At 37.3% G+C, this 13,814-nt stretch overlaps 1 protein-coding gene across 1 annotated transcript in view; it reads left to right on the top strand.

Moving 5' to 3' along the window:
• CDK14 (cyclin dependent kinase 14) overlaps nucleotides 1-13,814 on the top strand; it is a gene marked incomplete at both ends in the record, with an annotated part of 264,713 nt that overhangs the window by 157,099 nt on the left and 93,800 nt on the right. The window contains one exon of the mRNA XM_080610617.1: nucleotides 2,380-2,442. Coding sequence (XP_080466743.1) covers nucleotides 2,380-2,442 — 63 coding nt within the window. The remainder of the gene's footprint in view (nucleotides 1-2,379; nucleotides 2,443-13,814) is intronic.

Here is a 13,814-nt window from a genome sequence, read left to right as displayed (position 1 = left end):
GCTGGGGCTTCTGGGATGGGGCCTTCAGAAGAAGCATTGGGTTTGTCTTCCTCCGTCCTCATGTTGGCTGACTAGTTGCAAATCACAGAAATCAGTCTAAGGTGAAGGAGGCAGTAAGTTTCCCAGCTACCAAGTTATCTGTCACCAACAAAGGCTGGAAGAGTGAATTGTGGGGAAATGATAATTCTCCTCCCTCAGCCAGCTCACGTGAGGGAGTATGTGTGGCTTGAACCACAACGGGTGCATCTGAGGAAAGGACAGCACTGCCCTGTTCCCTCTGTTGGAACTTGCTAAAGTGATATTTCAGGCTTTTCTTTAATCTTCTCCCAAGCACTGCAGGTGCTATCACTATTCAAAGATTTGTATTTTGTTAAAAAAAAAAGAATATGTTAGGCTGCCACTTTTTTCAGTAATAGAAAACCCATTAAAATGAGGAAGTCTCCCAAACTTCTTATTTGACACTAGCTATTCATTAAGTGTAGTAATGGTATTTCAGCTGATACTCTGCTGGAGGCAGACTCTTGTGCTGGGATTAGCACTCAAAGTGTGTTAGTTTTTCCAAAGAACTGGCAAGGTTAGCAGATGACTTTGTGCAAGTCTGTTTCCTTGGTGTTTCCTTGGGGTAGATAAAGTAATAGACAAAATTAGGTAATGCAGTGATGCATACTGAAGGGTGACCGGTCCATTTTTTGGCATGGTTTATTGATACAGTCCCAGAAAACTTACTCGGAGAATAGAAGAGGAATATGTACCTGAAGTGGCTAAAGATTTTACAAAAACTAGGAATAAGTCTTCAGGTTAAACACAGATTTATGAAAAAATTCACTGACAGGAGCTATTCAGTGGTAGAAGTGTATTTCTTCATTTTCTTAGTAAATGCATTCACTAATGTGTTAACTGTAAAAGGAAGTATTGCTTGCTTGCTGTAGCTTGTGTTTTGGTAGAAGCTCTGTTGTGTTGTATTTAGGGGTTTGCCTGTCTGAGCTTGCTCTCTGCCCTTCTGATACACATGCTGCTTTCGGTGACTGAAGCGATTTCCTGCAGTCAGAGCAGTTGCTTTCTTAGAGCCATGTAAGAATTCCTGAAAAACACCTGTGCTGGTGCACAACCTAATCAGCCAGTGCATCTTATGTCATTGCAGTGTCAGTTGTACATGCACAGTCTGTTTTTGTAGTTTATGACTTCAGAAAAGAAGCTTGTACAGAAGAGTTGTAGCCAGCACAAATTTTGTATCTTAGGAGACATGGACTTTCCTATATATCCATGTAATTCTGCAAAAGAACATTAGGGAGTGGCTCCTGGACTGGGAAATGTTGAACAGAGAAATCACTCCGCTATGTCAAAAGTAGCTTTTGTCCAAAACTCTCACCTTGAAAACTGCCTATATTTTTAGTTCAGCTGTTCTGTATGTGTGAGGCAGGTATTGCCAAGTAGCTTTCCAAGGAATGCTGGATGATTTTTACCAGATGTGTTCAGAAACCAGGTGTGGAAGGCAGAGTGAGTCTCTGAGTTTTTGGTGGTTAGTCTAGTCCATATTTTTCTTTGCTTATTCTGAACATAATTCCAGAAGCTGAGTTGTGCAAGCAAATCAGAGAAGCAATGTGCCACTTTGCTGAAAGCATGCTGCTGACTGGTAGGAAAATGAAGAAATGCAAGAGAAAATCCAGAGAAAATAAGTGTTTCCACAGTAAAAGCAATAAATACTTAATTAATTAAAAATAACATTAATCTGTACATTGCAAGCCTGCTTATTTTCTGAAGAGATTTGTGGTATGTTTGCAGGGAATATAGGCAACCATGAAGTGAAAATTTACAGTTTTGAGTCTTCTGTGAAGCTGTTTTCTGAATGATCTGTCATTAATAGCTATACATGTGCATAATACATGCTTCTTTTTGAGCTGGAAACTATAATTCAGTGCTCGTGATACGCAATGCCTTTCAGATTTATTTTCTAGACCATTAAGCCATCTTAATCTAGAATAACCATAAAATTATATTTAAAATGCAGTGGTTTAATGTGAATAATGAGAACAGCATTTGAGGTTCTCCCTTTCAGTTTTCCCTACAGATAATACCTTTATGCTGTTAGGGTGATATTGTCCTTACAAGGTGCAAAATAATCCTAAAATTCAAGTGATTAATTTACCATATACAGGATGTTAGGAAAAAACACTGGTATACTTTTGGTGAACATTCATATCAGTCAAGTTACCAAGACTGTTAAGCAAAGCAGAGTGTATAGTGCAATTTTATGTGTGCACGTGTGGCTGAAAAATCTCCTTATTTTCCGTTTGTTCTGTCCACACCTAAGCAGAAGGATATTTATTGCTGCAGTCATACAGATATTAATACCCTTTTTTCCATCTGGCTTTCTTTTAGCACACTGATTTATGTCAGTACATGGACAAACACCCTGGAGGGCTTCATCCAGAAAATGTGAAGGTAAGAGTCAAAAAGAGCACACATTCAAGGCAAACGCAGTAACAGTAACTTGGTGTTAAATGTCATGCCAGTTATTTCACAGAAACTGTTTATTAGCTAAAGGGAAAATGATTAGGATAGGAACCATATTAATTTTTTTCCTTTAAAAATAATTAAAAAGTAAAGTACTTGAACATTTCCACAGAAGAACTTGTGAAGTCTGTAAAACTGATGCAGAGACAGAATATGAGAGTAAATACTGTTACAGTGTTGATAGCCCCTCCATTCAAACGTTTGTTTTTAAGACAATACTTCCCCAGAACCGTTAAGTAAACATGCTTTAGGCTGTCAGTACTTGATCTTCAGTTAAGCCATTGTAGATTTACTGAGTTTGAGGGACCTATAATGAATTGTATTAGCTGTGAATGTACTGCTTTTTATATGGGCATACAAAATATTCTCTAATCTTTTGCTCATTTATTTTGATGAAGCATTTTCATAGCTGATCTCACTCCTAAAGAAAAATTTTCCATCTGAGGTAGATATCAAGAATCAACATGCAGGAAGGAGGGAGTTTATTAGCAGGATTTAATGGAAAGATAGATTGATCCAGTTACCTTCTGGGAAGTCAGCCAAATGACTTTAGCATCAAGTGGAAGCCAATCAGACGTGCAGAATGTGTCGTGTGCGTTCAGATCACCCCAATGATATTTGTTACACTTGTCTTGCACTTTGACATCAGTCCCATTGTTCTGCTTTGGAGGTGTTTAAATTTTCACTTGTCATACTGACAAATTTATTCTAGTATTTAGTTTCTTGAAATTGAAAAGTTTATGGAAAAAATCAGTCTTTCCTGGAAAACTCAGAAGGCCAGTTTGGTTTAAGAAAATGTTTGAAAAAAGAATTTTTTTTTTTTTCCAATATGATCATTGTTGCATATCGTGAAAATGTAGATTGATTAATATTCTGTGTTCTTTCACTGAAAAGTGGCATCTAAAGCATATGAAGTGAGATGAGAACGGTTACCACCTTAAAAAACCCCACAACATTATTCCTTACTTGATATATTTGACCCAACTAAAACTAAAAAATCTTTCTCAAAATATGTGATGAGTGTTCTGCAGGATAGCATCCTTGTAATGTATGGCTATAACTGATATGTTTTGTTCCATGGAAAGGGAAAGCCCGTGAGTTTTCTCTCACTGCCTGCTGTACAGTGCCTCTGTCACTGTGGCACTTCGAAGGTGGGTGAGGTGGACCTGCTTTTCGACCACTAAAACTCTTGAGCTTCCTTCACTACTCAGTTTCATAAGCAGAGTTTCATGTGTTGAATGTGCTTGTTAAAACAATGGGTTTGTGGTTTATTTCCCTTTGTGGATACTTTTGCATTCAGCTCTATGAGGTTTGGGATAAGTTAACACTAGCTTTGGTAGTTCCTCGTGCTGCTTCAGATTTGTAAGACCTACTCCAAGGCTGCAGTGCTGTATAGCTCGAGATCTAATACACAGTAGTTACTGTAGCTGTAATTGTTCCCCACTGAGAAGACATAGTAATTCACTTCACTACTTTTTCTTGGTCGCATAAGGGCTCAGAGAGCTTGTCTTTGAGGATAATCAGTGTATGCGGATAATAAGACTGGCTAATGTGTCATTCCTCTAAATTCTGAGATACCTGTCTTTTAAAAGAGGAGCAGCAGCATTATTATTTCAAATTTTGCAGCATGTATTCCTGTGGCTGTCTTTACCATCTAACAAAGGTATTCAGCAACATTTCCAAAGCTCATGGGCACATTAGAAGTATTTCTTTGAGTGGAGAGTGCTGATGTACTGTTAGCTCAGGATTTTTAAAGTTCAGATGGATTATTAATAAAAAGGAAACTGGGAAAAAAAAGAGAAAAACATTGGGAAGTTGGAGCAGATGAAACTACCCTTCTGCCATGACTAATCCCATTGGACAATTAATATATATTTTTTCCTTTTTCCTGTTAAATAATATTAATGAAAATTGTTTATATGTTTTTAGTAGACTTTCTTGCCAGGCCAGCAGCAAGGGCTAGCCTTAACTCATGCAATAATTATTAAACCTGAGCATAATGATTTGAGCTCTTAGCACTTTAAAGCTCAATCATCCTGCATGGGGGTTTCTGTGCAGTACCTCTGTCAAAACTATAAGAGAAAAATACCTGCTTAGCCAAACAGAGTGATTTCTTCAGCTGAGAGGGCAGGAACTGTATAGAGAAGGTAACCCAGCCATACATGCTAACAATGCCCAGACCTTCACCAGAATGCATAACTAAAAACTTGAGCTCCCCTCTTCTTAAGAGGAGGTAAGATGATTACTACGTAATATTTTAATGCTTTGTTGCGCTGAACTCAGTTTATCAACTTACGTAATTGGTTCTGAGACTTTGCCACTGATTTTTAGCTTCTGGACAGTTGTCTGTCTGGAGTTACAGCTGATTTTTAAGGGTTGAGCTGATCCGTGTTAATTGGCCTTCTCTCCCTGCCAGACCCTTCTTGCTAGAGGTCCTTCTGGAATTTCACATTTAGTCAGACTTTTAGACTGTTCAGAATCACTGGTTGTGTGATCCCTAAATCTGTATTATAAAACATCCAGTTGAGCAATTGTATTCCAGTAGCAATAAATTAGTCTTGGCTTTCTGGGGCTAACCTGTGAGATTAAGCTGTTGATGCTCTCCCAGTATGACAAAAGGCCCCCTGCCTTCTGAATTTGTTCTCAAGGAAAGTATTGCCCACTCATAGATATTCCTTTCTGTCTTGTTGCCAGTTATTATAAATATAAAACACATGAAATCACACATCTTTCTTTTTCCAAAGAATATTACACAGTAATTCCTGTAAAACAGTACTTTACAGGAATGAAGAAGCAAAGCCATTATTTATGTATGTTTTGGTTTCTATAGGACATCTTCAGCCTAATTATATTTCTGAATTTTCTCTGTATTTACAAGCTAAAGACAATGCTTGTTCCCTCAGGCTTACTTTTAGATGAAGTATCTTAAATAGAATAAAATACAAATTACTTTGATGGACACCCATATTGCTGTCCCCTTGGGTGTTGTGTTTGACATCGCCTTTCTTTGTGGTTTCAGATAGACTATTTGCTGTCACTTATGTTTTAAATAAAGACTAAGCAGAATATTGTAAGTATGTGGAATTTATAAAGAAACTGGCAGTTTAGAGTCTTGGGACAGTATGTTTAAGCAAACAAAAAACATTGCTTCCTAAAGTATTAGATTTAGGGGTTTTAGTGGTACGTATGTATTCACACATAATGATTTCAAAATTTTGTAATTCATGTATGGAGGCACAAGTCTTAGAAATAACATCAGGTTTTAAACTCTTCAAAGAATATGCATTTGAGGCTGTTATACCAAGTATCCTGGTGACATAAATGTGGTTAGGTATCTGCAACATCTTTATCAGCTAGCAGGGAAATTGACAGAAAATTTTAATCCATAGATTCTCTAAACTGTGATAGCTCCAGACACACAATTGTATGCATCTTTTGTAACTAAGAAGTCTGCATATCTATCATTTATTTCTAAGCATAGATTAATATAGTGGGTACAGTATTATAGTTCAACATCAGGAGAGAAAAGGTAATTGGTTAATAAGTCCCTATTTAGTAGGCACAACCTCATCTCTTCTGTGGATTTGATGACATCTTACTCAGTTTTTCCAAAACAGAAGGCAAGCAATAATTCTTCAGTATGTGGCCCCACATATAATTATGTTTCTGTTGGAAGCTACTGCTGCAGCCTTGTATTTGGTTGGAGCTGAAAGTTGATTTATAGGTGTATACCATGTGGCGCTTGCCAAGCTGCAAGATGTGCTGTGGCAAACTGAGGTACAAGTCTTGCTCCTGACTCTTCATGTGTTGTGCCTTCTGGCCTGGACTACTGTACTGAAATCTGTACTCTTGGCTTTCTTTCCTGCTGATGTTTCTGCCTTTAGAGACAGTTCATACCTCTTGGGCTCAGTTAAAACATCTGGATTCCTTCCTACAGCAGGAACTCTAATGTGTCCCAGCAGCTAACTGATCTTGCCAGTTATTTTTACTTTTTTTTTTAGAATTATAGAATTATTTAGGTTGGAAAAGACCTTTAAGATCATCGAGTCCAACTGTTAACCAAGCCCTACCAAGTCCAACATTTCAACATCAATTAAATTATGCTGACTTACAGAAGCTGATGCTTTGTGTCTAATGCAGTTGCAACGACGAGCTTTCTCAGTCAACATTTTGCTTCACAAAGCTTGCATATGTCCTCTCTACCCTGTCCCCCCCATTTTGGTTGGAGTGTGTATTATTTTAGTAACATTCCACCACTATCCCATGGAAAAGAGTTGGAATTTGTCTTGGAAATAGGCATTTACTCTCAGTTACAATGAAAACATCAGAGGTCAGACAGAGAGATGCTCTGGAACCCAGTTTGTTGCATTTTTCTGTTTTGCCAGCAAAACAGAGAATCAGTTGCCTACAAAAAAAAATAATTACCGTTTCTTGGCATTTTTGATGCATCTTTCAACATATGTTTACTTTCCTTAACACCTCAGCATCTGCATAGTATGGTGATGTTATGTTTTGATGTTCTGCATAACATGATGATATTCTTATGCAGAAGATATGATGATCTTCATTCTGATTTGTGTTTCCTTCTGTCTAGTAAAGGACCACCTCCAACAGCATTTTGACTTACCTTCTTTGCTGTCCTGAGCCTTTGTTCACAGCTGTCCATAAATGGTTCTTGTTTTGTAAATTCATAATTTATTTTTAAGTATCTTTTTTGTGTTATTTCAGCAAGTCCTGTGAAAATGTAACTGCTCTTAACTTCTTTTAACCTTTGAAATATCATTTTTATTTTAACCTTATCTTTTAATTCATATTACTACATTCCCAGTAACGAAAGTCAATTCATCTTTATGTTTTGATGCATTTATTTGACTGTTAATTTTCTTTAACTCCTTTTACTTGGTAAAACAAGTGGAGCACAGGCTTGCATCTGTCATGCCTGTGTTGCTTGTTTGCATTCCTGCCTTAGAAAGAAATCTATTAATGAAAGCTGATTTGCTTTTTAATTAGTGATGATGCATTGAAATAGCTGTGGTCTTTCAGGAAAAGCATCCTCATTTTTTTCGTCTGTGCCTTTTTTCTTCTACTTGCAGTGTTAGATGTGATATCAGTTTGTGTGAGCATTTGGCTTCAAAAAACCAGCTTTGACAAAATAAAAATACAGGTCTTCTGACCCACTGTTCCTCAATCCATGTAACATCAGCTTGAATAACAACAGGGTTGTCAACCAGACAAAAAAGCTGTCTCTGTCTCTTAATCACTCTCAAAATCTTCCACTTCAGGCAACTTGGAAGGCTCCCATCATCTACTGTGACCAGAGGGAGAAGAAACTTCCAGTTTGTTCTTATTCCACCTAATATTACTACTCTGATATATTTTTCTCCCTGGGCACCTTTTCTCTTCCTGGGGCCAAAAAGTGATAAGGAGTAGGCAGACTCTCTTGTTGAAGTCTGCATGGAGGAAACACGAATATTCAACCTTCTTCTAGGAGCCTTCAAGACTAAAGCTCTTGCTCATCTCAGTTCTGAGCCTTTCTTGCTCCTAGAGATCAGGGCACAGCAGCCTTTTGTGCATAATTGATAGATATTTTTGAAGCAGAACCTCAACCAGCTAAGCCCGACTCCCACCACTATCTTTAAAAATGTGTTTTATCACTGTAATACTGAGATAGAGAAAATAGTTAACTGTCAAGATCACATGTAAGGTATGTGGCAAAGTCTGGGGTTGAATTTGAGTATCCTAGGACAGGCCAATAATCTCTGTAAAAAAAAAAAGTCTAAATTTCAGCAAAAAACTAGTTTCAGTCCTAAAATTTCTACAAAGGTAGTTTAAAATACATGTAATTAATAGAAATTATTGAAACATAATGGGATGCTGTGACATTTTTCTGTGCCAAATACTCGAGATCAGTCAACTTTCTAGCACTCAAAGTTAAAACAAAACAAAAAAAAAAGCAAACAAAAAAACCAAACCAACAAACCCATCAAAAATCCCAAATCAGATATGATAAAAATATTGGATTTAATAAACCATCGTTTTAATGCTAGCCTCCTAAACAAGATGAAATGCAGTACTGCAGTACTGTACATTCTCTTTAACTAACGGTTGCAGTTTTTAAAGATGAATCTGGTTTTGTCAGATGAAAAATCTTGGCATTTAATGACTAATGTGAAAATTAATAATCTGAGTCAATGCCATAGGGTGGTTGTCATCGGATGTATTTTGTAAACATAAATATTTATCATTGAATTGATTACAGATTTGGACAGTCTGAAGCACAAAGGGTAGCAAAGTACTCAGAACATGGAAGGATTAGTCAATTCCAGTATTCCACCCACGTGAGGCTTAAAGCACTTGAAGTGCAGCTGCTTGAACTTTGGCGGTAGCAGAGCATTGCACACTGGCTTTTGCTTAGCAGCTCCACTTTGTTTTAGTAAGACATAAAACCATATGCTTGTTAGTAAAGGGTAGTATCTGAAAACTATGATAAAAATGCTTTGGATTTTAGGTTACAGTTGTGTTATCCATGTAGGTCTCCCTGGTGTGCTTCTCTTTTCTTTCCACCCTGTGATTGTGTAAATGTCTGTGGCAAGAGGTTCACATTCCCCTTTTTTATGGCAGACGTGTGTTGAATTATATGGCCAGTCCTGCATTCATATGTGATAAACGTGTGATTATGTGATGTAAGGGAAGCTGTGGCACATGAGTGTGTCATGGCTTAATAGATTGCCTGCGTGTGACCAGAGGTGTCTGACCAAAAGGGTGACTGCCGTACTCAGGTACATAGGAATTGGGCAATTAAGCCATGACGATATATGTGTCTATGGTGAATTTTCATGTCTTGTGTCACCTGTCACATTGACCTGCTGGAATTTGGAGAAAACACTCTTTTACTTTAAGGTGAATACCTACTGTCTTTTAGTTCTATTTGTTGTTGTTAGAAGCAAATCTAACATGTCATGCTTTTAAAATCTCTCCTACTCACTGAAATTAGTGCTGCTGCTGCTGTAGACTTGAATTAAAAATACAGTTCAACAGATATGCTAAGTAGGAAGTGATGCTGTTTAATGTGGTTGAGAAGTTGCTATTTTTCATTCCTCATTCAGTGAACAAGCAGGTGTACAGCAGACAGAATAATGTTATGCCAAATTAAGGTCGTCTTTTACACATGGCATTGAGAATTGATTATTTAAATTAGACTTTTTAGTTACCAGACATTAAATATGGCATCAGCATTTCACTCTACTTTATGTCAGTCTTGTCACTTAAAGTAATGATTTGATAATATGCACAACTGTGATCAGTAAATGTAGAATCTTTATTAATGTGTTAAAATTCATGCTAGAAGAATGTCGCTTTCATATCTAGTGTGTGTTTGTATAATTTATTGTCTGTATGATCTGCATGGTTCACATACCACAAACATCATGAAAATATTGTAGGGTTCACATACCACGAACACCATGAAAATATTGTAGGAATGAAGAAAACATTTTTTCATTGTCTTTAAAATTGGTGGAGCACCAGTTGTCGCTCTGACCTAGATCAGCATGGAAATGAATTGGTGAAAGGTAGAAAAAGAGATTTAAATTTATTTTTATTTTTGCCATTCAGGAGAATAAATCTGAAAGAGTCTTCCACTTATTGGACATTAGCAGACATCTATAACTGATCATAAGGGAGTGTCTTTATACTCAGTTAATTAAGCACACCTTCCTTGTCGCAAATAACTGCAGTAGTACCCAGAGGGGACAAAAAATGATTAAAGGAATATCAAAGAGAATAGAAATGAACAAATTAACACTTTCCAGTCTCTTCCCTTTGCAGTTCTGCTGCAAGTGAGTGGAAACATCTGTGAGGTTTGTTGGGGTTTTTTTAAGTAATTATATGGTCTGCATTCGCAGTGGCTATATTGTATGCATTTCTGTGTGACATTCTCTTTGGTAAGACTTGTGTAAGGAATGCAGGACCAAGTTAGAAGCCTTTATACATTTTAGAGTGAACTATTTTAAAATCCATTTGGAAAGAACTCAGTTCCAGGGAGGTCAGATAGGAGAGCCTTTTATTGAGATAAAGTTTATTATGAATCACAGTGATTCAAATGGCTAACAATTTTTTTATTCAGCTAGGTGATAAAAAAGATTGTGCTTGATGAGCTCCTTGCTTTTGTGATAATGCATATTTACAGGTAGTTTTTTCTTAGGTTAATGGCTTAAAACAAGTAGATCTAAACTCTCAAACAATCTAGTAAACCCAAATGTGGAGCATTGAGTTCAGTTGTGTCTATTTCCAAGGCTGTGAGATAGTACTGTGGGGATTTATTACCTCTTTTTCCTTTGTAAATAGCCAATAATTCACAGAAGCCAGTAACATCCTCTGGATGATAGGGAGAAATACACTGGTTGCAAGCATGAGGTGAGGTGTCCTGGCTTGGGTTTCTTTTACCACTATTTTTAGATTTCATGGCCTATTAAGACAGAATACGATATCGATTGATGCTGAATACACACAAGGGAATTCAGATGATTACATGATACCCAGATGGTGTGCTTTTATACATATAGCAAGCAGGAGCATTTGTGTTATCAGTGATGAGTGATAATAAAGCTTGTGCAGTATTATGTGTTACTTTTTGAAAGTAACTATGCTAATACAGCAATATGAGCTCGCTAAAGTATTGGCACATTAATCCAGCCTTGCTTTCAGCTTTCTTCTGTACTGATGTGAACTCCTGGTCCATGTTATCTCAGCTCCATTTGCAATCTCTTGCTGCAGAGAGAGTGGAGCTAAGAACTTTGCATATTAAATAGATTAAAAGATCCATGCAGCTTTCTACTTCTGTATCTAGGGCCAAACCCTTTATTCCCACAGTACAACATGTGGTAAGGGAGCTCAGATGCAAGAAATAATTCAGAAATCCTCAGTGCCATCTGGGAAAGACATAACCTTCCCCCAGCGGGCCTCATTAGTCTGTCCTCTTGGGCAGCATCCTTCTTGTCACTGGGGTCCTTGATGCCCAGGACACTGTGTGGAAATGTACATTTTCTGGATAATCTCTATAGGTGTGTTGTAAATTTTTACTCTTCATTTACCCCAGAATCTACACAGATCACCTATATATGAACGTTAGACCTGTCAGAGCTTTCTGAACCTCACTCAGAAAGTGTTCTCTCACATCAGCCCCACCCATTCTGTATGTTTTGGATGGCCTGTGAAAGTTTAGCTTATAAGCTCATTTGGATAAGAAGAGTTCAAGATCCAAGGTGACATTCAGAGGCCACCAAGATAGTTAAGCATTCTGCTGCATACGAGCTATCTTGCAGCTATTAGATGTGTGTGTATAATGGTCTAGGTTGTATAACCTCCCAGGTGCACAAAAAACACCGTGAAAGCAGGGCTGTTCATACAGGCAGCTGATGAGTCTCTCAGAAAATCTAGTTAGTTTAGAAAGGCATTTGGTCAAATGTTGTATGTAACTCAAGTAGCTTTCCAGGCCTTATGCTATATAAAGACTGTGTAGGTGCTAATATTTTTGTGGAGTTGAGGGCTTTCTCTTGTAAGTTTTAAAAACTGCTAATACTCTTTTAAAATCATAGTCCATAAAACTCGGCATGCTTTTACTTGCATGCATTTTTCTTATTGACAAAGGAGAAAAATTGTTCATTAAAATATGTTGCTCATTAAAATGAGAGCTCTGTGACTGTTAGGGGAAAAAAGGTTTGGCTTTTTTTTTTTCATGGCTGTAATAAATATGGTCAGAAACACAAGTATTCATTTTTGGTTCTTGTTTTATTTTTTTTTATCTGAATGTGAAGTGTTGAGCCTCCTAAGCTTAAGCCATGCTGAAAACCCGACTTCTAGAGACAAATGTCATTCCCTTTTTCTATCTTCTCCAATTCTTATCACAATGACCCTTGTCATTTTGTGATTCTAATTTTAACACCAAACCTCTGCTCTTACTAATAAACTACAAACTGTACACAAGTGATGTCTAAGTTTGTTTATTGCAGGTTATTTGACACTTAGCCATGCAAATATGCAAGTTACTAACATAAGAGATCAAGAACCATGGATCTGTATTGTTTCTACCCTCATAACCAACCCATTGGAATGCATATGGAATTTGCCATTGACTTCTTTTAGAGTTGTCCTCTGGACATAGGGCTACCATCCTGTGGCCTTGGAGAAATGGCAGTTCAGTTGCTTGTTCAAAACCCCTTGCAGAAGCTCCAGGCTGAAGTTTCATCGTGATCAGAACTGAGCAAGGTGGAAGAAAGAGCAAGTAAGATCAGAGTACAACCATGTTAGGTGATATACCGATTTCACATCAGGTATATGAGTAAGAGGTGATGGTCCCTCATCTAGCATTCGTTTCCATCCTTGTGAAGGTAATACAGTGAGTCTTGAAGGGGAATGGGTTTCTTGGGTTTCTTTTCCCTGGCTTTCCTCAAGGACAGGAAAGGGAACTTGACTGTGAGAAGTCAGAAGTGTTTCCTGAGGCATCAAAAACAGTTCTTTCCAATTTGTCTTTTCTTCTTGTGGAGTGGGGAACCATTGGGAATGGAGAGCCTCTTTAACTGTTCTCTCTGCCCAGGCAATCCTGAAGGGCCTGTGGTTTGCAGAATGCTCTGCTGCTGGGCACTCGGCTTATGTTTTCACTTAAGTCTTTTCCCATTTAGTATTACCAATTAAAAACAAAGGTGAAGAGGAAAAGAGAAAGCAACAAAACAATGGCTGAGTTTACCCTGTGTATTTCAGAGAGATTATTTTCCCCTTCTCTTTCATGATCTCCCTCCAAGGAGGAAACAATTGATACAGTGTATATGAGTGAATTAATTGACTTTTGTGGAAGTACTTGATGACTACAGCATATCTACAAATTTGGAATAAAACTATGTTCCAAAGCTGTTCTCAAGAGTAGACATTTATTATGTTCAGCTGTGAAATTGCTGGATTTTTTTCCTTAGCGTGTCCTATCAAATCACTTCGCTCTGTGCATTAAAGCTAAATGAAAGCCCACACTAACAAATATATTTCAAGTTATAAAGATTATGGTGCTGTATGATAACATGATAATTGAAATTTCTTTGCATATTCAAAGATAATGTTTGAAGTTAAATACCACTGATTTAGCCTAGTAAACTGGATATTTTCTCCATCTTTCTATTTAAAAAAATGCTATTTTGAAGTAATTTCTTAGAATTTAATTTGCATTTTAAGGCTGTAATGAAAGCCGTTTCTGCTTCCTGTCCTTATTAAAATAGTTTTTGTGTACCATGAATTCCATTTTAACCACAATT

This window comes from Psittacula echo (genome assembly GCF_963264785.1).
Source record: "Psittacula echo genome assembly, chromosome: 2".
In the NCBI taxonomy this organism is placed as follows: domain Eukaryota; kingdom Metazoa; phylum Chordata; class Aves; order Psittaciformes; family Psittacidae; genus Psittacula; species Psittacula echo.
This window is presented reverse-complemented; position numbering and strand designations above follow the sequence as displayed.